The sequence below is a fragment of the Centruroides vittatus genome, unplaced genomic scaffold (genome assembly GCF_030686945.1).
Source record: "Centruroides vittatus isolate TY-2023 unplaced genomic scaffold, ASM3068694v2 contig_3127, whole genome shotgun sequence".
Classification (NCBI taxonomy): Eukaryota; Metazoa; Arthropoda; class Arachnida; order Scorpiones; family Buthidae; genus Centruroides; species Centruroides vittatus.
The window spans coordinates 647,054-671,782 of record NW_027122015.1 but is presented as its reverse complement, the minus strand read 5'-3'; the positions used below and the strand labels follow the sequence as shown (position 1 = coordinate 671,782).

Genomic DNA, 24,729 nt, shown 5'->3' with positions numbered 1-24,729 from the left:
TTATACGGCGTGGGAACGGACGTCCCCAAGGACGAACTAATCGAAAGCTTATACGAACAGAATGAAATCATAAACAGCAATGTTACAAAAGAAGAGTTTCACAGCCAGACAGAAGTCAAATTCCAATTTGGAAATAGAAACAAACAGACCACAAACTGGGTGATACAAGTGGGCCCAGAAATACGAAGACTAATCCACCGAATAAAGAAAGTGAACCTGGGATGGTCCAGGTGCGGGGCGGAGGATTACATCTCCGTCACGCAATGTTTCCAATGCTGCCGGATAGGGCACATTGCAAAGGATTGCCCGGAAAAAGGGCTTACGTGCAGCCAATGTGGCCAAGCACACAAGTACAAGGAATGCACTCACAAAGGAACAGCAGTGTGTGTCAACTGCAAGAGGGAGAAAGCAAAAGATTGTAGTCATAACGCTTGCTCAAAGCAGTGCCCGATCATACAAAAAATAAGGAAAATGCTGGTTGCAAAGACAGATTATGGGGAGTAATCCCAGAGGGAGAACAAATGATAGATCGATAAAAGTTGTACAAATTAATTTACAAAGATCAATTAGCGGCACATCAGCATTCTGCAAGACGATGGAAAAGGTCGACCTGGCCTTAGTGCAGGAACCCTACTGCAGAAGAGGAGTACCTGCCTGTCTTCGGACAACCTTTAAGACTGTATAATAGTGACTCTCACCCATCAACGGCAGCCATTCTAAGTAATCCAAATATTCCTGTTGTATTCCATACTCAGGAAAGCAGTCAGTACGTTACCTGTATAGAGGTAGCTAACAGCCAGAAGAACTACCTGCTTATATCTGCTTACTGCCCAATAACAAATGACTTAAATCAAGTATTACAACCGATAGATGAACTGATTAATCGCTACCCGCACAAGAACATCGTTATCTGCGGGGATTTTAATGCCCATTCAGAGCTGTGGGGTGACCCGAATAATGACGAGCGAGCAGACCAAATTCTGGACTTCATAAGTGCGAACAACCTTTATCTGCTAAACTGTCCGGACTCGCTTCCGACCTTTGAAGCTGCCACGGGTCGCAGCTGGATTGATCTAACCATGTGTAACGGCAGTGCAATGAACACCATCAAGTCCTGGCAAGTTTCGCCACTATGTAGCCTCAGTGATCATGGCTACATCTTCTTTGAGCTGGACACGAACAATGATATCATGAGCGAGGAAAGCACACATTATGCGGTCAGCAGAGCAAACTGGCCTTTATTCAAAACAAAGATGGACGAGATCATGAAAGTAGAAGACCTGAGACGATGTACGGATCGTCAAACAGCAGAACTGGAGATAAACATATTTAACGAAAGGCTCCTGGGGGCCTGCAATGAGTGCATCCCCAAGAAAAAGAAAGGTCAGAAGGCAGTGCCCTGGTGGTCAGACGACTTGACAAAAATGAGAAAGCATAATAACCGGCTAAGAAGGAGATTCTAGAGAGCACGGAACGATGAGGAAAGAGCTAAGAGGAAAAGAGAGTATTTGGACAATTCTAAGACTTACAAGCAATTGATTAAGACCAGGAAGCTTCAGTCCTGGCGGGAGTTTTGCACGGAAAGCTCCTCAAAACTGTGGGGCTTTATTTACAAGGCCTGCGCGGGAAAACTAAAGACTCCGACTTTTCTAACTTCCATTAATAGTGGGGATAGTTTTACTGAAGGCGTAGAAAACACAGTAAAGACACTCATGGATACGTTCTTCCCCACGGACGAACCAGAATCTGACAATTCAGTGCAGAAACAGATAAGGGAAGACAGCATGAAAGAGTACAGAAGCAGCACGGACCCCGAGTTCACAATGGAAGAAGTGGAGAACGCCATACGCAGATTGAAGCCGGGCAAAGCACCCGGCCCCGATGGACTAGTAGCAGAAATAATATACAAGGTCTGGGAGGCCAACCCAGAATACGTGACAACAATGTACAACCTCTGCCTGAGGTATTACTTCTTCCCGAAGATATGGAAGGAAGCGAAATTGGTAATTATACCCAAAGGGGAAAATCTTGATAAAAGTAAAGCGAAGAGTTACAGGCCAATAAGCCTATTGTCAATGCCTGGAAAAGTCTTGGACTTCCTGGTAAGTTAACGTATAATGACACATCTTACGACGAAAAAATTCCTAAGTAACAAGCAGTACGAGTTTCTCCCGGACAAGAGTACAGAAGATGTTATTTGCAAAGCTATCAAAGAGATAGAACGACTTCTAACTATAAATAAGTATTGTTGCGGCATAAGCCTTGACATACGAGGGGCCTTTTGACCATGCGTGGTGGCCCCTCATTCTTTAATCTTTGAGAGAGGCGGAGTGCCCGGAAAACATTTATAAGATGGTCAGAGACTATCTCAACAATCGAAAAGTGACGTACTGGTCCAATAGCACTAAGATCAGCAGGGACCTCAGCAGGGGGTGCCCTCAAGGGTCCAACTCCGGCCCGCTGTTCTGGAACCTAGCATACGACCAATTCTTAAGAGTAGACAAAGGACCAGAAATAACAGAACTGGCCTACGCAGATGACACAATAATTATCTATGGAGCGGACTCTCGTAGAGACATAGAGAGCGTCGGAAACCATGTGCTTGGGAAAATACAAAGTTTAGGGGAGCAACTCAAGCTCTCCTTCAATGCAAATAAAACAAGTGCAATTATTTTCACAAAAGGCCGCACACCGGACTTATACAAAAGGTGCCCCACGCTAAAAATGGGCAATGACAGCATAAAAGTTGTAAAACACTTAAAGTATCTAGGTGTGACGTTGGATAATCGCCTCACCTGGCTCCCACACGCTGTGACAATAAGAGACAGTTGCACCAATATGTTCAACGCCCTTGCAAGAGTGACGAAAGCCACCTGGGGCTTAAACAAGGAAGCTGTGGAGATTATTTATAAAGGCGCTTTTATACCATGCATAACGTACGCAGCAGCAGCGTGGCAGACGGCGGCCAGTAAAGACACGATAAGGAAGAAGCTGTATAGTGCACAAAGGTGCGCACTCCTCAGATTAACCAGAACCTACCGCACAACATCAACGGAGGCTCTCCAAGTGGTGGCGGGAACCCCGCCGATAGACCTAATCATTCAAGAGAAAGCAACTCTCTACCACTGTAGAAGAGGACATCACATTCAAATAGGCAGAATAGAATACCAAGCAAAAGACATAGACCGAAAACCAAGAGCAGTGGAGTTATTAAACCCATATGAGCGTAGAACAATGAAAACCGCAAAGAGTGAGGAAAGCGGACACCTCGAACTGTACACGGATGGTTCGAAGGTGGACGAGCAAGTGGGTGCGGCCTTTCTGGCCATAAAGAACGGAAAAGAAATTCACGCTAAGAAGTACAGGCTAAGAGATCAGTGTACCGTTTATCAAGCAGAACTGTTGGCCATCGAACGTGCCATTGAGTGGGCAATATCGATAAAACCTGAAGGCACAGTTATTCTGAACTCGGACAGTAAGTCCGCCATTAGTACCCTTTATCAATTTACGGACACAAACACAACAGCATTGAACATCAAAAAGATGATAAATAAGAGCGGAATGGAAATTAAGATTAGATGGGTTAAGGCCCATAGTGGAGTTGACGGAAACGAGCGGGCGGACCTCCTGGCCAAGGAGGCCGCACACTTAATGGTAGCAACGCACGGAAAAGTACCAGTTTCGGGAATAAAGAAAATAATAAGAGAAGAGACATATACCGACTGGCAAGAGAGGTGGAGCTACTCAGACAAAGGACGGCACACGTTCTGGCTCCTACCTTGTATAGAAGAGCGTGTAAAAGACTAAAAGTAAATTCCACTGGCTAAAAGTAAATTACCTAACGAGCCAAGTTATCACAGAACACTGTGGTAGCAACGAATACCTAAAGCGGTTCGGCAGACGACGATCCGCAGCGTGTGACTGTGGAGAAGAGACACAGGACTTAAATCATTTACTAAAGTATTGTGGCAAATTCGAAAGAGGGAGAAATGAATTACGGATTCTAAATAGTGAGCGAACAAACACCTCGGATTTCGAGCTATATCACCTAATAAGGAATAAGGCGATTGAGAAAGACCTTTGGACCTACGTGAAGAAGATACTAATGTAAAGGTAGGGAGATAAGTCAACTCCCTTACCTCATGCCGGTAGGTCACCGGCATCTTTGTAATAGCAGTCAAAGCATTGTTATTTGTTATATTAATGTATTGTAACCTATTCTCATGTTTGTTAATTGTACTCATGTGTTCTATGTTTAATGAATAAAAGAAACATTTTCCTTGTATCTCTGGTGGGACAAGAATGACTGATCCCCGAAAGGGGAAATGATCATCATCAATGGAAAAAAAACCCACCAAGCAGACCTTGCACAAGGCACGGACACCCAAACTTTGGCCCAGCGAATCACCCGGCTGGAAGCAGTAATCGACACGCTATGAGAAAAACTCCGACAAATACGATCGGAACTTAGGTCCAGCCCTTCCACTCGGGAACTGGAACTCTCTCCCCTCATAACGACTTGTTCCAGCCCCAGCAATCACCTTCCCCCAGGCTCACAAACGCCCGCTGCAGCGGGAGGAACACCCGACAACCTCTGGCCCGCCGAGAAAGAAAAAGGGGAATAAACAGCGGAAGGCTGCCCCAAAGGCGACGTCCGATACAGATGGGCCGGCTTCAGACATGGACCTTTCTTCTCCGCCTGGCCCAACCCGGACGGTCTCGCTAGACTTCTGTGCCGTCAGCCCGGCGGAAAAAGTTAAGCTCCGCCACCGTCAGTCAGCGCAGTCGGCACATAATGCCTAGTTCTGCCCACTTCAATCTGGCCCTTCGCATCGCTCACTGGAACGCACAAGGCCTGCGCGCAAAAAAGGATCTCCTTCTGGCGGAACCATGGCTTTGCGAAGCGGACGTCCTCTTAATTCAGGAGACGGGGCTTGTCCTGACAGTCTCTTTCTCCCTCCCTGGGTTCTCCATTTTCCAGTTTGTCCGGCCCACCACCCGCGGCGGTGGTCTCTTAGCGGTGGTGGCGACGGCCCTACCTGTGAGGCTCCTTCCGGGCGGCCCGGGGGTCGCAGGCCTGGAGACCTAGGAGCTCCGCATTTTTCTCCCGGGAGGCTCTCTTTCTCTCGTGAACGTTTACGCTCCTCATGGCGTACAGCCGGACATGGACCTAGACGCCATGCTCCGGGACGGCTTTTGCCCTCAGATCATATGTGGGATTGGAACGCGCACCACCCTTATTGGGACGATGGCTGCACCCGCCCCGATACGGCGGGGCGTGCACTCTTTGAATGGTTTTCCACGGCCGACCTCTGCTGCCTGAACTCGGGGGCTCCTACCCGGTTCAGTGCCTCTGGCGCTTTGGCGCTCAACTTGTCGTTTTGCTCTCTGGACTTGTTGGGTTCGATTACTTGGGAAGTCCTCTCAGACACCCTGACTAGCGACCATGCCCCGGTCTTCCTCACCTTAACCGCTCTAGCACACCAGCAGGGGCCTCGGGAGCGGTTTCGTTGCAGTACTAACTGGTCCGGCTTTCCCACACGGTTTGAGAACGCCCTCTCGTCTCTGGCCCACTGCCCCTCTTCGTACTCCCAGCTAGCCGGCCAGCTTCAGGAGGCAGTGGCGGCTTGTTCGGTGCTGCGCGCACTTCCTCCCCCTGGGTCCCCACCTTGGTGGACTCCTGCGTGCAGCCTCCTTTGCGCAAAGAAACGGAGGGCATTTTGTAGAGCCTGCCAATCTGCCTCCTTGGCCCTTTGGACCCGCTACAAACGTCTCAGAGCCCTGCTCCACCGGCAGTCCTGGCAAGCGCGTCGGGAGTGGTGGGGCCGCTTGTGCTCCTCCCCTCCTTCTCAGTCCACGATCTATAGGATTTTTCGCCGCCTCCGCACGCCCGCGGACGCGCCAATGACTCATCTCATTTTGCAGACGATGGAGGAGATCACGTCGCCAGCCCAGCAGGCAAAGGCGCTGGCCGCCTACTTTGGTCAGACCCGCCCATTGGGCAGGTTTTCGCCCCAATCAAAGAGCATGACAGCAACCAGATAAACCTAGAGGATGGCCCGTTTCGTCCATCGGAGTTGCTTCGAGCCCTCTGTGGCCTTTGCCCGACAACTCCAGGCCCGAACCACATCCAGGCGCAGGCCATTTGGGCACTTTCCCCGGCAGGCCTCGCGGCTCTCCTGGTGGCCTTGAACAGTGAATGGCTGGCGGGGACTTGCCCCCCGGAGTGGAAGTTAGCTCACATAATACCTATACGCAAACCGGGCCGCCCTGCGACTACTTGCGCCTCCTACCAGCCAACTTTGCTTACGTCCTATATGGCAAGCTTTTCGACGAATGGTCCTGCACCGCTTCCACCTCTTTGCGACTAGCTCCACCTTTTTCCACCCTCACCACTTCAGGTTCTCGCCCTATAGGGGCGCTGAAGAAGTGCTGCTTCTCCTTCACCACCAGATCGCAGTGGCTCGGGCCCAATGGAAGTGGGTTTTCATGTTGGCCCTTGACTTGGAGGGGGCCTATGACTCTGTCAGCCAGCAGGGCCTTCTGGCCAAGATTCAGTCATTCGGCATCGGGGGCAGGCTTTTTTCCTGGCTCAAGGCGTTTTACTTGACCGCCAGTTCCAGATCCGCTGGCGTGGTGTCCTCTCCCATCCCCACCCCTTCCGGCAAGGGATCTCTCAGGGGAGTGTGCTGGCCCACCTCCTGTTTACTTTATACATGGCTGACATTTGGAGGGCTTCACCACCAGACGTCACAACGATAGTATACGCCGACAACATCTACCTCATCTCCTCTAGCTCGAGCCCCACCAGGGCCCACGCCCGCGCCCAACGGGCTTTGGACCACCTGGAACACTGGGCATCGGTGTGGAGCATGTCCATTTCAGCTAAAAAGAGCGCGTCAATTGATTTCTCAGCCAAAACCCATTGCTCACCATTGTCTTTCACTCTCAGTTCGGGGACCATCCCACAGCAAAGGACAGTCCGGGTCTTGGGCCTCCAGCTTTCGCACACGTTCACCTGGGACAGCCACACCCAGTTCCTGCGGACCAAACTAACGAGGACCTGCTCTTACCTTAAGTACTTTGCGTCCCGCCGGAACAGGGCCCGGACTGCTAACCTCCTGCGTCTAGTCAACATGGTGTTACGCCCAATGGCGAAATTTGGCGCCCCGCTCCTCGAGGGGGCCCGCCTACCAGCATTTACCGTATGGAGCATCCATTACATGAAGCCCTTAGGACTGCGCTAAAGGTCACCAAATCGACCCCCCTGTTATCTCTATACACAGAACCGGGTACATTCCGCTCCAGCTCCGCCTCCGCCATAGGGCAATCGCACATGCAGTCACCCACCTCTCCCGGGGCCCATTCAGCCCTCTATATCAGCTTTTCCAGGCGGCACCCAGCCTGGCCTTCTACCACTGGCGCCGCTTTCAGGCCCCCTACGTCAGTCGGGTCCTCTCCCACATCGCCAACGGGAGTCTCCCACTAGCCAGCCTCTACCGTCAGCGTCTACACTCCCCGTGCACGGACCAGGTCCAGCCCAAGGTCTGCCTCAACAAGTGGGCCGCAGCCGGCGCGGCCCACGTCGAGGGCCTGAAAAGCCGGTACTCCAAGCTCCAGGCAAATCAATGGCACGACAGGTATTGCATCGGTACCGATGCATCCAAAACCAACCTCAGGACCTAGATTGGCATCGTCATCCCAAACGAAGGCATCTGGGAGACTTGGCGTCTCCACAACGCCTGCAGTGTCTTCACGGCCGAAGCGATCGGCATCCAGAGAGCGTTGATGCTTGCCTCTCTACACAATCGTCCGACAGTAATCTTCTTGGACAGCCGCGCTGTTTTGCAGGCTATTGCTAACGTCTCTTTTTCCTCGACGGCCATCATCTTGGACATCGCATCCACGGTCAGCAGGTTCCCCGCCCCCCTGGACCTCGTCTGGACACCAGGGCTCTCGGGCATCCCGATCAATGAAGCAGCCGACAGGGCAGCAAGCCACGCCCATCCCACAGGCTCCTGGTGCCGCTCCCTGACCCCGAGAGAATTACGATGGCTCAACAGAGACAAGATCGTGCTCGCCCTCACTGATACTTGGTCGGCAGCTCTTCAGCTCAACGGGAGGGAACACCTCCGGCCATTCTCTCCTTGGCCCTACCATCTGGCCTCCTCGCGCCGCACGGAATTGCTTCTGGCGAGGTTACGCACCAACACGGCACCTTTGCAATCTTTTCTTCATTCCCATAACCTTAGCCACTCACCGGACTGCCAGCACTGCGGGTTGGAGGAATCCCCCAATCACTTTTGGCTGGTATGCCCGGCGTACGGCGAGGCCCGTCGGGAGTTGGGCCAAGCCCTGCACCTGATTCGACACCTTAACCAACTTTATTGGCCGAACGCGGGCATTAACCCTTGTCACCACATTTCAGCCCTCGAGCGGTACATCTACAAGACCGGCCGCTTCACCTAGCCACCAGGCGGCGCATCGGAGGAGAAGCCGACAACGGCCACAACCTCCAGTATAAACCCGAGAACAAGAACAAATTATTTTCTAAATAAAATCTCACAACAGCCGAGAAAGTTGCGCAACTCGTTGCTGGGTTTTTTAACTATAAAAAGAAAATTAAATCGTTCGTTTCGAGCAGTAGGCCCATCATTTTTCTCCATTTTCGTACAAGAACAACTATTTTGTATTATAATATTTTGGTTCCTTGGTGTACAATACCTACACGATATTTTTTTTGTGACAGTTAAACTCATAAAATTCGCTTATTTAATATGTAAGTCACTTTAATTAACGTTTACGTAGCTAAACTATAACACGCATATTTCATATAACCAACGTCCGATGACGTCAGGTAACCGCTTTTAAAATGGCGGTTAAACGAAATATTACGAAATTTAGTAAAAATTGCGCTGTCGGTCAATCGGAGAACACTGGACGAACGAGAGGAATGATTTGTTCTAGTTTTGGGAGGTGGCGAGGTAAAGATGACGCTCGAATATAGAAAATCTTGCTTCTAAACCCTTGTGGAGAATGGAAACGGAAGGCGGAGGATGGTAGGGCGTCTCTCGATCCCAATCCGTCGTCATTCGGGGGATAGAAACGTAAAAAATGCAGATACAGTAGAGCGTCGAAAATTGGAGTCAATTGGGGACTGGGGTTGTTCCAATTAGTCATTTGTTCCGATTTCCGACTTTGTACGAAAAAATATATTAACCTGTCCGATGTTCAAATTTTTCTCCGTTGCGTGTCGCTTCGTGTTGAATTTTCGTCGATTTTAAGCTTAACGAAAATTTTTATAATAATAATCGAGGTTATCGTATCGTTAAAAATTATTTCTGCATTTTGTACAAACAAAATAAATATATCGAAGAATATAAAAAACATGAAAATTATACTTTAGAAGTAAATCTAGTATCAAAAACGTTCGATTCAGCACGACACAGTCCGACTGAAAATCGTTCCGATTTCCGGCCATTTCGATTACTGACGTTCCGATTAACGACGCTCTACTGTATTTAGCCTTAAAATTCAAAAAGAATCCATTATGTCAATCGCATTCGAATTCGTTAGGCGCTTTCTAATCTCCATAGAAACGGCAACAATTGCCGTTTCCATTGTTGCAACACGATTTTGCGTCACTTTGCACGTTTTTCGCTTGCCGAACGGACGCGTGCGCTCTTTACTCCTGTTTTCGCTGTGTTTTTTGCCTTTTTTCAGTTTCTTTGCACCCGAACGTGGTTTTAAGAAGACTTTTGGACGCCGACATTACACCAAGTAAGATTTTAATTAGAATTTAGCTAGCTGTAAGATTTTATTTTCGTTTCGTTTAGTTCAACTTTCGGAGACGACATCGGCCGGCATATTTGCGTTTAAATCTTGTGAATTACCATCCGAAACGACTTTAAACCAGCCGCCACATTGGAAAGCGACCGAAACGCCGAAAACGGATTAAATATTTGCTCATTGGTTTATTTTCATAATTAATTCATTTATATTTTGTAAACACTGTCAAAGAATAAAGATTATTAATAGAAATTCAATTAAAAATTCTTTAATACTAACTTTAAATACGAATTTTAACTAAAATATACTCTGGTAACATTGATGGACGGAGACCGTATTCTGAAGCATGGGATGTTCCTTCGACAGGTCAAAAATTTCGCCTTTTGACCACCGACTTCTCCATGCGATTTATGTATTAGTTACAACACTTTTCAATGGAATTAAATTGTCTGCAAACACATCTAATACTAATACACTTAACAGTTATCTAGACAGGTTGGACACAGAATTCTTTTCCTTAGGCTCTTTGTCTCTTTCCACAAGGTGGTCTTTTTTGAGTGCAGTCGATCTTCCACACTTACGTAACCCTCTGCCAATACTTTGTGCCACTTAAACGTTCGTGTCCCGAATGGCGAGTTTCGCTTCTTCGTACGTTTGTCTTGTGTTTTGGTCGACTCGCAATTTCTTTGCACGAAACCCTTTTAAATGCGTTTATGTGACGTACACGTTAGGGTAAATTGCTCTAGAACGAAACACTTGTTACGACTTGGGCTCGAGTGCCTTTTCCTCATGGCTACGTGCGGCGTGTCTTTAATTTACTGTCGTACAAATACAAATTACACGTAAGAGAGTTTCTTCGTTTCGGGTCGGTCGTCTCTACTGCAAATACAGTTGGAACGTTCTAGCAATTTCCGGTAGGATCTAACGCGAGCTATCCGAATTCCGATTCGTCGTGAACTTTTTCTGCGTTAAGTATATCCGAATCCCATTAATATATATATATATTTTTTCTTTCTTTACAGAATGAAGGACTGGCGGTTTTGGAGGTGGCTGCGGCCCAAGAAGATGAAGTGTGAAGGGCGTTCTCCTTCCGCAATGGATGAAGAGAGAGCCTGTTCCTCCTTTGAGCGGGGAGAGGAACTCTCTTCCATCAATTGTGGAAGGGGTTCTTTCTTCACGGGATCGACTTCAGGAATAGGTGTCGACAGCATTCTCTGTTCCGCGTTGAACGGAGAGGAGGCATTTCGCTGTTCTGACTTGTTCCGAAAAGTAAAATGTCTCCATGTTGACGACATCATCTTTGCCGCACTGGGAGGGGAGGAATGTTTCGATCATTCCTCCCGTTTCCAACGAGTGGGATCCTCTCGTTCGGTGTGGGCAAGGATGCAAAGGAAAAAGCGTCGCTTCGCAAGAGATGCGAACGACTTTTTCCTTTGCTATTTCTGAAGTATCATTTAAATTTAAGGTCTTAGTTTCAATTTACAAACGTAGTATAAGAAGGCAAGAGGTTTTTAAATTTTTTTTCCTCTTGTCGTACTAACATTTAAACTAAAACCTTAAATTTAATTTATTTTTTTCTATTTAATCCTTACCGGATTAGACACTTTTCACCCGGACTCGATACCTTTTCCCGGACGTGACCCATGGACTTGTCTCCCGAACGTGACACTCAGTCGACGAGAACGGATGATTGTGACCACTCGGACGTGACACGTTTACTCACCGGACGCGACATTCGGCCGACCTTTCTTCCCAAACAGCTGTTATGAGGATTGAGCTTCCGATTAGGGTTGGGTTAGGCTAGGTCAGGTCCTTCGCTCTTCTCATAACACTGTTCGGGAAGAAAGACTGTTTGATAAAGGTAATAATGTTTACCTTAGGTAATAAATGAACTTCTCGCTTTCTCACTGTCTTTGTGTTTTCTAGGAACATTTGGGAGAGGGATAAGAATCTCCCTCCCAACTTTACCACGAAGAGGACGAAGCGGCTGTTTATCGTACAAGCGAATATTTGCCGAAATCTCCGATGGTAAGAACTCTTTCATTTTATTTCTCTACATATCTTATTCTCGTATCGTAATTTACTGTTTTTCTGTTTTTAGACACGCCGAAAGATGTTTTTCGATCACACACATACACACACGGACACAACATCACTGTACACGAAGATATACACCGTTTAACCTTTACTCGAATTCTCGCACTTACACGTCAAGCGCCTCGTTCTCTGTAATTCGACACGACACAATAAAACAACCGGAACACTCGCTTCCCACAAATCCAACTCCTGGGTTCTCGTCCGGGAAGTGGAAACGCCAATTTTAAACACTTTAAATTGCTTTAAATTGGCGGCCGAAGGGGCTCTGGTAATCATACATCTTGCATGGATTAAATGGAATTTTACACATTCGCATCAATAATCGCTTTGCGACGAATTTTTCTGTTAAATCTGTAAATTTATTATGGTAAGAAATTATCTGCGCACAAATCTCGCTCGTATTTCAGTATTGCTAACTCTTACCTAAGATCGTTAAAGATCTTCGTGCTTATCGTATACTTCATCATACTTGCAACATTGCAGCTGGTGGTTTTTTTTTGTTTATTGAAAAACGGCTTAATCTTACTTATTGTTGATTTCTTAAGATCCACAATGTGGAATGCCGACCGTATGGAACGGGACTTGACACATCAGGTACAGACCTCCCTTGGTTCTTGAACAGCCCGAATTTGATGTCAGAGCGGTACATTGAAGTCTTAACTGCTGAAACAACTGGCCGTCACCTTGTTATAGTAGGTCTTGAAAGTAGCGATACTTCGATATAAACACTAGAAAGACACTTGCACATAGATTGATTTTAGTTGGTCGACAATATATAATATTTCTGACTTAATAAATTATTTCGGTGAGAAATTGATATTTGATGTACACCATTTCGTTCACGACGCGTTTTAGGCACTTAAGTATGATATATTATACATTGAGGACGTTCTGTATTTAATAATAACGGATAAAATTTGATCCAATAATCTAGTGTCTTATATCAGGAGTGACGGTAGTGACTCCCTGGCAAGTAAAAAAGTGACTACATATACAGGAATAAGAGTTGCCGATTTTTCCGCCCCCCAAACACCTATGGTAATTTCAAATATCGAAGGAAAATTATTTTCTTAGGTAGTGTGCAAAATTTCCAGATTTTGTATAAAGCTGTTGCCGAAATATAAGCAGTCGAAAAGTGAAAAAATCTCCAAAAAGAGCTGTATTTTCTTTTCATTTTTCTTCATCCGGCACTGCAGACGCTCGTAGAGAGAAAACACTGGGTTCAGAAAGCTCAAATTAGGCGTTAGGCGCCATCTCTTATTAAAATTAAATATTATAATTATAAATTTTAATAAGAGATGGCACCTAACGCCTAACTCTAGTGCCAAAGTTATTTCTAATCTATAAGCATATATCCAAAACTTAGCCCGATCATTTACGGCAGTTGGTGTATTTGCTTATGCTATCGGGTTTCGTTTGATGTATATTTGTACAAATAATACTATAAATTATCATTATTATTATATTATTAATATTAACTATTTTTTACTATACGATAAGTGCTCATTGTTAATGAAAAAGTATTATAAATTTATCATAATAATTCAATTTTTGTGGACCCTTGACACTTGGGGACACAGGGCTAAAGCCCTATTAGTCCATATGTAGATCCGCCCTTGCTTTTTGGGTTGGTTTTGAACAAAGAATCTGGATGTATAATTTTTGTCCGGTCGATTCTGATCGCCCTGTATAATTATTTTATTAAAACATATATTTATATATATAAATTCTGACACTGAGATACATATCAATAAATTAATTGGATAAATTATATTTATTCCTTAAAGATATTTTAAATTTACATATATAACTGGATGGATTAACTCTGCTAAATTGTCAATCACATTTTGCAAATATTCTTTTTTATTTATTTATTTTTTAATGATCATTTTATGTAATGGACTACATAATAAATCTATTTGTCTTCAAAATATGGTGACAAAATAAATCAAATTCCAGCGTTACATCAAAAATACACTCGGAAATTTCGTAAGCACAAAATTTTTCTTGAATGATTTACACAATATATATATATTCTATTTTATATTTATATAATTATAATATATATATATATATATTTATATATATATTGCTACTGATTGTATAATTTCATCTGAATTTGTTCTTATACAGTATATACAATAATACAAAGGTATACATTTTGTATATACACATATACAGTGGCAGAACTATATTCTATAAAACCTAAATTTGATTTTTTCGTTTTTTTTTTGGAAAATATTTCTTATTCAATTTTCAACTTTTCTATAAAATTTCTTTACATTATAATAACTTTTAACACATATTTACAATTTATAACTGACGAGAATTTATAGATAATTTTAGTCCATTTTTTGTACGTGTATTTTCCGTGTACATTTACGAATTTTTTTAATCAACTATTCTTTAGTTCCACCTCTGCATATATACACGATAAACAATTAATACATCAAACATTAGAACAATTAAAATCTTAACAAATTTTCTTAAGTACAATCAATAATATAAGAAAATATTTAATATCGATTTAGAAAGCTTCATTTAAAAAGCAAAGAATAAACAAAGTCAAAAATAATCTGAAAGTCAAGTTACAAGTAGACATTAATTGGAGAATACAAAATTACATATACGTGAAGGATATGTATAAACGATTTGATTTGGATAAAATTTTGTATCGTTTGCGGAAAATTCCGCTAAAGGAAAGCCCTTATCCAAAAATAGAAATATTTGATTTCCATTGTACAGAGTGATCCTGAAAAAATTACTCGGATTTTGTTGTTAAAATTTCAGATTTAAAAAAATTCAATCGGTGTGCATTTGTGTTGTATTGCCATAAAGTGAAAAATTTTAATTTTGAACTGACTATTAACCTCTGCTTTATAATAAAGCAGACTTTAAGAAAATTTATTTCCATATCTAAATACTTTTGCACTCACTGTAAATCCATTTTCAGGATTAAGCGTAAAATTTACGTGATTTTATGCATGCAGAAAGCGGTTTTGGTGGTAAGAACTTCAAATTTATAGTGAGTCCAAAACTACTTGCTCATAAAAACAATTTTCATGTACAAGTAGTTTTGGAAATTGAACTCCAGTAAAGCAGAGATTAGCGGTTATTTTTAAATTACATTTGGAGAATTTCAATATATTTTTTAAATGTCTTATTATTTATAAAAATTCAAAATAATTAAATATGAAATCTGATGAAAGAGTTAGTCTCTGCTATCTTTTAATATTGAAAATCATTAGTAATTTTGTAGGAAAAATTGTCATTAAAACTTTGTTTAGTTCAGAAAAATCTATTAGTGTGAGATATAACTTTCCTATCAAAGATGTACAGTACAAATCGTTTCGTATATCTTGATTGGGCAATGTGCAGTATTGGCATAGGGCTCTGGAAGTTTTATAAAGTTCAAGAGCTCCTCTTTTTTACGATGACCCTGCCATAGATTTGCCAAACAATCTGTCCCTTCACTAAATAAATAGACTGGTCTCTGCTACTGCACCTTTTAACAGCCCCGCACAGATTCATGAATCCAGCTGTATTTATTTATATATTCTTTCTGCTGCATGTGAAAAATTCTTCATTTTCTATTATAAATACAGAAATATTATTTACATATAATACTCATATCGAAACAAAAACGGGGTTTAATACATTTAAAAGACATGAAAAACATAAAACAAACTGATGTTTGAAGCACTTCCAAATATTCAATAAGTTCAGGAATTATTTTTTTTATGTTTTCTATATCTTTAACTGCATGAAAATACTTCTTTGTTAAATTTTTATTCAAGTGGCATATATTTTGTTACTTTATGTCATAATTGCGTTTTCAACATCACTTTACCAGAGTGATAATTAAGAAAGAATTATGGTGAATATTTCCTTTATATATTAAGCATACAGTTTGTACATACTTAATATATCAAAAGATACATTTATAATTTTAAAAAATGGTAATAATGGTGATCACTGACATTTTTGATATAAAATTAATTCTTAAAATAATATAGTCTCCTCATATTTATAGTGGGATAGATTCTGTTTAATGATTAAGTTAGATCTCACTAAATACATACTATTCCTGTATTCAACTGGAACAAGTTTTAAAAAAATTGAAAAAAAATTCTCTTGTTAAACTTAAGATTTAATTTTTAGAATCTTAAAATGCTTTTTCTCAAAAAATAATGGATAAATATTAGCTTTGTACCTTAAAAGTTCAGCTAACACAAATGCAGAAAGTCAAGTTTCTAATCAAATTTTTTTCAAAGAAAACACCAAGTAATGTTATTTGGATCACTTTGCATAAAATAAAATAAATATTTGTAAAATATTCTTTATATCCCATATAAAGATACTGATATAAAATGCCAATCTGTGTAATGTTCTCAAAAAATTTTAACAATGTCTTTAAGGTTTGTCTTTACAAACACACAAAATATATTTGTGTCAAACTAATTTAGTTCAAGTATCAAGAGAAACCACCAGCAGAGACAAAAAAACGAAACAATGGAATAATTAACTATAAAAATAAATAAACTGACTTATTCTGTGATTCATTTTGTCTCTAATAGCAGAATTTCTCAGAAAACATTCAAGCTAATTAAATCAGTAGTAGGTAAAAATAAGAATATTTTATGTGCTTTTAAAGATAAATTTTTGAGCTATGATAAATAAAAATGTAAATAAAAGTAATTTTCATGAAAAAGTTGTGACACAAAGTGGAAAAATAAATGCTATATTTAATATTAAATAAATATAATTGTTATCTATAACGGATTAATAATGTTAATTACCTATTATAAATTTCTATTTTGCTTTACTTTTCTCCAGAAATTTTATATGGAGTATAATTTCTCCAATATTTAAGACACTTTTCAAATAAAAATAATAAACTATTAATTTCATAAAAATAAAATACTTTTTTAACTTTAAAGGAATTATATAGATCAAATAGAATCTAAAATATATGTACGTTTGTTTCCAAAAAATTTGATACTTTTAATATTTTTATTGTTAATTAATATAATATTGACATAATATATTATAGATGCAATTAGAATTTTTTAATTTTTTCTTAGCATTTTAATCTTTAAAATTTGGGGTGGACCAAATGTCAGTTAATTGAGATACATTTCAAGAATAATTAAAGAAGATTTAGAACAGTTATTATTTGTGATTTGTTGGTTTCAACAAAGCAATTAAATCACAAATAACAAGCAACTGTTCTTGGTTATCTGTATTTTAAAACTATCTTTGAAACATTACTTATAATTTTGCATGATACAAAATAATAATTTAATCTGAAATCTTGCAAAGGATGCTTTCAATAATATTTTGTAATAATTGATAAAATGTTTTTGATTTTATCAAAATCTAAAATTTTCCTCAGTTTAAGAGTTTATAAATTTGAGAAATACAAAATTTATAGAAACTCTTCCATTGTAATTAATAAATGTTAGATTTTGTTAATATTATTTTATGAATTCAAAATTGTTATAAAAAATTTCTATATCAATTTTGAATTTTATTTATCATTAATAATAATAAAAATTTAGATAAGTGTCAATGATTCCAATAAAAATTATCTAAAATTTTGCATTTTACTTTGGAATAATCTTGTTGGCTAAAATTTCAAAAATTCTTTTGAAAAGTGTTACAATAATAGCAATATATTAATGATATGAGCATTTAAAATGGAAGAAAATTGTTTAAAGTTAGCAAAACTCAGTTATGTCATCAATTAACAATATATTAACAATTTATTTTTTAATAATCTATCAATGGCAATAGTAGACAATGGTAGTGATGCTGTGCGTAAGGGAAGCTGACTAACATAAAAAATTATCAGTTTTTTATTTTTGCTTATAAACAAGCATTATATATATAATTCTTTGGTTAAGAATTACTGGATGATCAGCCAAAAATAGAATTCTGGAGAAGTAGCACAAAGAGTTTGCAATATTATTCAACAGACTTGACGACATGAGAGCCAGCCATGCAAGTTGCATTACTGTTCAGTCATAAAGTTTCGCTCACAATGTCACTAACTCTTCATACTACTTTTACTTTTGTTTAATCATCCGGTACATGAATATAGAATTTAATGTAAAAATTTACTGTAGATATTCTAATGTGGGATGTTATTGTTACATATATTAAACTATATTGAACATGCCAATTAGAATGAATTACAATCTTAAATTTTGCATGTATTCTTATAAGCACATTCATAAATTTTTAAAGATATTACGTAATTTATATAAAAATGATACTATTTTTCAATAATTTCATTAATGATGAGGTTAAATTTAATAGCATAAATAAAACTGACAGGCTTGTTGGAAAATGACATGAAGGTTGAAAATATACTGAAATAAAATCAATACAATTGGAATGTAAATAGAAGAGAAGATAAAAGTATGTTGAATTATACATAAAGATTGATTCATTTAAAAATAATGCATATAATACAAAATATAGAATATAAAGAATAATAATAATAATGTAAAAAATAACTACCTAAGATTGAATGTAACCTTTTAATAACTTGGTTATAGACAAGACCGACTCAAAGAAGGTATAACGTGTAAATTATGCAGAATGAAGGCATTAAAGGTGCTAAAATCATCTATTGATTTGTGGAATTTATATCAAAATATAATTGTTCTTCGTGGCACAATTAAATTTTTCCTAATTTTAACACAATGCTAACTCCTCTATCGAAAAAAGCAATTACAATTGTTCTGATTATGGTACTTTTATGTGGAAGCATGACTGCTTGCAGGCAGAGTGTATAATCTTAATTATTCCAACTCTGTCTGCTTGCTATGTAGAGATCTGCAAATACAGATAATACCAGCTGTGATCAAGAACATAGACAAGCAAATGAAGTAAGAAGAGATAATAGTAGCCATCATAGTCCTAATGAATTTATATAATGTAGTGTAAATTTCACATTAAGTGCATTACATTTAAAGACTATATTATTAATTAATATTCTACATAGTTTGTGAAGTTTTAGTAAGATATACTGTGGAAAATAGAAATACTATCATTTTTTGATTTTTAAAAATTGCAATATCTTGCTTGAAATTCATGCAACATTAGCACTGTTAGTTTTTAATGTTTAATCATTTTTTTTTAAACAATTATAATTTTTTCAGATTTTTTTTCACCAGGAGGCACCAAATTATTGTTGACATACACTAGAAATTTAACTAGAGCAAATTGCTGTTACAGGATCCAAGAATTCAACAAGCTGAACAATTTCAAAAGACAATTCCTTCAACTTCAGAGCTACTTGACCATTTTGGAAAATTCAAATTGTAATTCATAAACATTTTATTTTTTAAAAATACATAAAATGAACACAGACTTTTAAGCTTAGAAACATTTCACTTTAAATTAAGTTTGAAAATTGGTGCTTTGAACTGATTTATACATTTTTTGAAAATACAGGTGTTTGAGAATTAAAATTTGATTTTTCAAAACAGTTAAGAAGCTTTTGAAGACAAAAAGATTATTTCCTAAAAGTACACATGTATTGAATCCTTGACATCTATGATCAAGTTTATTAAAAGATAAAATATTCTGTATATTACATTTTGAATGATTGAATAAAAGTAGAACTTGTGAGAATTTGTATGAAGAATTTGGTGATGTGAATCATACTTGCCAACACTGAGCCAGTAATGCAACAATTACAGCTAGTCCACAGCATCTCCTAGTCTGACTCTCATCATCATCAATTCCTTGAGCTACTTCTCACAAGATCTATTTTTATTTGATCACTCAGTAATAATAAACCTAAAAAATTCATTTCAAAAGTATTAGAAAGTTTATGTATTCAAGGGATGGATTTTGGATATTATCATTTAAACTTAAACCAACATTGATATTCTGTATATGTAGAATATAATATATTAAATGAAAAGTAAACAAAAACGTTACAAAGAAATATAGAAGAAATTTACATAATTTTTAGAAATATTTGATGATATAAATTTCCACTAAAAAATGAAATTTCCTCTAAAGTTTTTATTTAAAAAATCTCAGAATTTTCTTCATATAATTCAAAAATACTAATGAAACTATTATTTTTTAAGCCAAATTATGTTATTAATTAATTAAATTCTAGCATTAGTCTGGAAAATTATGTCTATAAAATAAAAATATTTAAAAATAATCTGAAAGATTTTAATTTTTCACAGATAATTTTTAATTATTCCATCAATGCAGCCATCAATAGATTAACAAAAAAGATAGTCAGAAATAAACTACTATGTATCAAAACTTAAAATTTAGCTTTTGTTGTCTATGTCTGTTGCAGTAGTATAAAGATGAATTGGAATTATAATATATTTAACTAAAATTAATCCTAAACTATTAAAATTAAATATTACACAATCATAAAATAATAGTAATTATGGCAGTATTAAATTATATTGTTGCTAATTACTTTTTCAAAATTATTCTTGTTACTTAGGATGGTTAACACAATAAGAAAGCTTGATAATGTCAACATATGAAATATCACAAGAATTTATTCTTGTGATATTTCATATTTTGACATGTTTTTAACTGTGTTATAATGTATTCTCTCACCACACCGGTTTGTTTAAAAACAATACTCACACCCAAAACCAATCACCAGTGTGAAAACTTCCAAAAAAGCAAACGTTTTTGATTCCCCTCCTGGGATCTTCATCAGGCTTAATTAGTTCTTTCCGTTGGAACTGGATTCGAAGGTTTTTTAAAAATTTAGAACGTGCCTTGCTTCCAGAAAATTTTTAAAATGGAAGGAATTTACGAGCCACTTTGAATAATATTCGACCAATGGGAATGTGTCGAGTGCACATCATAATAAAATTATCCCCTAGTTATGATACTATTAATTAAGTTACAATTCGTCTTCCAATAAGCACTGCCATGCGATAGAGAGATTCATTTCTTCTTTAAAATTAATGCATCAGGATTGGCGATCGGCCTTAAAAATTTCGATTGCTTCCAATGTTCTTAAATGCTCCCGATGTTGGGTTGTTTGGATAACTTGCGCTTCTTCAAAAATCGGTATTACGTCCGGGTTCGTGGCATATGTGGACAAAGCTGTTGTATAATTATTACGCATGATGTCGGATTTGTGTTCTTTTATTCTAATGGCTATTGGCCGTTTAGTGGAACTGATGTAAATTAAATTCTATCCCCTCTCTTGTCTTTCAAAGAAATGCTGTATACTCCTGGAAGTCTGTTCAGGTCGGAGCTGTCTTTCCCATTCCTTAATAGATTGCATATGGAAGGGTTTCCTCTGTATGCTATCGCTATTCCTTTTCTCTTTGCCAGTCTGTTGTATACTCCTTTTAGCTGTGGGTTGTACATTATCGGGATTGTTTCAATGGTTTCCGCATTACTACCCCTTTGTGCTTCGTCATAATTTTATTATGACGTGCACTCGACGTGTCCCCATTGGTCGAATATTATTCAAAGTGGCTCATGAATTCCTTCCATTTTAAAAATTTTCTGGAAGCAAGGCACGTTCTAAATTTTTAAAAAGCCTTCGAATCCAGTTCCAACGGAAAGAACTAATTAAGCCTGATGAAGATCCCAGGAGGGGAATCGAAAACGTTTGCTTTTTTGGAAGTTTTCATACTGGTGATTAGTTTTGGGTGTGAGTATTGTTTTTAAACTGTGTTATATTTAATGATATTTATTTTAAAAAATTTAATATTAATAATATCAAGTTTTTCTAATCATTGTAATTACAATTTATTTTTCTTAAATTTTATATTACTTAGTTGTCAAAATTGGTATTTGGCCATTTATAGTATTTACAAAAAATGACAGAATACCTTGTTTTATAATGATGATTCATATGTTCATGTTGATAAGATTCTGATATATTCAAGTATATTTAGTAGTTTATTCTGGAGATAGATATGTCATATAACATATCTATATCCAGATTAAACTACTAAATATATTTGAAATACAATTTTTTATAGTTTTTATATTTGTGTTTGCATTCATGTACATTTCTGTGAAAAACCAATTGTTTTTGCAAAATAATATACCATGTTGCAAACTCAATTTTCTTATTGTGAAATGCTGTTAATTTATTGATGAATTTAATTCATTATTTTACTTCATTATCATATATATTATTTTGTTTATTAATTACAGTAAATGTCGTCTTTAATGCCAATTTTTATACAGAAAACAATTTTCAAGATAAAGATCTATTCATTATCTTGAAAATGTTGATTTGATATATGAGTAAGTCAAGTGCACTAGTCTTATTTGGTCAAAAGGGTTGAGGAAATTAATATTTAATTATTTTTAAAGTTTAACAATGTATTATGATATCACCAGTCTATAATCACTCCTATATAAAGATGATAAAAACAATGCAAACAAATATACAGAAAAAGTATTTTGTATGATTTATGCCTATATTCCAACCAGCCTATCAGTTGATATAATCAACTTTCAAAAATCTAATCTTCAATTTTCATATTCTGTAAGAAATTATTTCAGTATTTTATGGTGACTCATTACAATTAAAAATCTTAAATTTTTGATTTAAAAATTTGTCAATACTTTTTTAAAAATTGAATTTAGTACTAAAAATTCAAAATTTAACCCTATGAACAAATCAACAAAAAATTATTATTAATTATAATTAATAATTATATATTAAGTAGCAAATGTTAACTTCATTTAACTAAATGCTTGAAAACTACATAATAACAGCAAATTGAATTGAGCAGCTTAAAAAGTCGGAAGTATTAAAATAGATGCAATTGTAGTTTATATAAATGCGTATACTTCATTAATTTGCCCACGTTCCCAATTTCTATTAAATCTCTCGAGAATTATTTTATAATATATTAAATTATATTCTGTTTTAAATCTGATAACGTAATATAATAATATATTAAAATTTTTTAATGTAATTCATTATAATAATAAAACTTATTAAGTAATTCAAAATTAACAATAATACAATATAAATAACAAAGAAATAACCATTATCTTTCAATTATAAACAAATATTTATCAGAACATTAGGAAAATTCTCATTCTTATAATCAAAACACTCTCCTAGTAGAACAGCAACAGAGTCAGATTACAACTTTTATATTCTGTAAAGAAATTATTTAAATATTTTTAATTAACTCATTAAGCAGTTATTAAAAATTAAAACATTGCTAAATTAATTAATTAAATCGATAATTTTCTGCTTTTTTTAGAAATTGTTATGAATTTAAATAATGTAGTGTTAGAAGAGTTATACTCTGGTTATAATGATTTTTATACTGATGATAATAGGCTGAAGGGTCTAAAACTGTTCAGAATTAAGAAAGATATTCATTTAGTCTCCAATAAAGCAGAAAAGTGTTGAAGTTAAAGTGATTGAAAAAGTAAATTTATTTAGTTCAATGTAATTTAAGATTGAATTAAACTAATTTCAATCTTCATTAAATGAAATAATTAAGTAAAACATCAGATTTATTTAATATTTCTGGTTTTAATAGTTAATATAATCATATTTAAAAACTTATTATTGGTTACACTTATTTATTCTTAACAAGTTCCAACATTAGTTTAAAATCACTTGTAGCTTTATAATATTTAAAATTATCAACAGCTAGTTATACATCTATCTTAGAATTGAATTTTTTAAATAATAGACAATTTCATAATTTTGGCAATGTAAAAGGCTTGATAATTAATTCCTATGTATATAATAATCCTTGTCAAATACATATTATTGTACAAAGTAGCTAAAATAAGAGTGTAAATGAATTTAATGGCATTTTAAATAATTTTTTTTGGAAATTGATATGAATTCTGTGTTAATGAGCAGTGTATATTGTTTTTTTGTTTACCTGTATCATTTAATTTATTCCATTAATAAAACAGGGAAGGACTTGCTATTTTCAAGCTTCCTCATAAGCAGTGAATGTAGCTATATATTTTTTTTTATTATGCACTTTAGTAAAGTTGTTAATATAGAGGTAAAACAAAAGTTGTTTTAAATCTATCAATAGTACAGTTAAGTCTGCTTAAGAGAGCATCCTTTGGATTTCTGCATCATTCTCCTTTTTTCTCAGAGTAACTAAATTACCCATGTGGTTCTTGAGACAAGAAGAAGCGAAAAAATCCACAGGAATTTCTTCACTCCTTCATGTCTCAGGAGTTCTATATAAAACATTTAGAAATGTTAAAATTCATTATCATATAATTTTACAGTACCTTCAAAGGTTTACTGGTTTCCCCACTAATCTATGTGCCTTCTGCAATACTGAAGATAGTGCTAAACACTATTTGTTTGAATGCCCTATGCTGAATGCAGAACGTTTTGAAATTAGAACTATTGTGCAGGTTAACAATATCCAATGGCCTTGCACATGTGACAACCTAATAAACAATAAAACTGTGTATTACTATTTCAAGCAACTTGTAAACAAATACCATATCTTGAGAAGCTCTGCTGTGAATCCGACTGCTAACCAGTAAGTTTGTCCTACATATACAACTATGTATCCTGTGTTTTAATTTAATTTTACGTTGTAAATCTGTCACAGTACATATTGGAATTTAGAATATTACTTAATATGTGACGCGTACTATTTACCTGTATCTGTTATGTATATTCTGTTTGTGCCTCACAAAAGCAGAAAAGCACCCTTCTTGAGTAATGTATCCCATTAATACTGTTGTGACTCTTCTATTTCATTATCTATATTGTAATCAACTGCTTGTCTAAAATATCTGTATGATATTTTGAATTGTGTAGTTGTACTCATCACCTAGTTGTGCCTTGTGGTACTAGGTATG

The 24,729-nt window shown here is 37.1% G+C and overlaps 2 protein-coding genes across 5 annotated transcripts in view; one reads left to right on the top strand and one right to left on the bottom strand.

Moving 5' to 3' along the window:
• The first annotated feature begins 595 nt into the window (after window positions 1-595).
• LOC136973305 (uncharacterized) lies at window positions 596-1,463 on the top strand. Its single transcript, XM_067268035.1, has 2 exons — window positions 596-679; window positions 756-1,463. Exons 1-2 carry the CDS (start codon window positions 596-598, stop codon window positions 1,461-1,463), a joined length of 792 nt encoding a protein of 263 aa, XP_067124136.1.
• Window positions 1,464-21,484: 20,021 nt separating this feature from the next.
• Window positions 21,485-24,729, bottom strand: part of Nep3 (Neprilysin 3) — a 105,178-nt gene continuing 101,933 nt past the window's right edge. For 3 of the 4 annotated variants that reach the window (XM_067267986.1, XM_067267987.1, XM_067267988.1), the window contains one exon: window positions 21,485-23,030. The gene's annotated coding sequence lies outside the window, so the exon portion shown is untranslated. The remainder of the gene's footprint in view (window positions 23,031-24,729) is intronic. The other variant, XR_010880469.1, reaches the window with a different exon arrangement.

Excerpts from the sequence above, each read along its gene's own strand:
- LOC136973305 (XM_067268035.1), top strand. The coding sequence starts at position 596 with ATGGAAAAGGTCGACCTGGCCTTAGTGCAGGAACCCTACTGCAGAAGA. Across the intron at positions 680-755 it reads TTCGGACAACCTTTAAGACT|GAAAGCAGTCAGTACGTTAC; the intron begins GTATAATAGTGA and ends TTCCATACTCAG.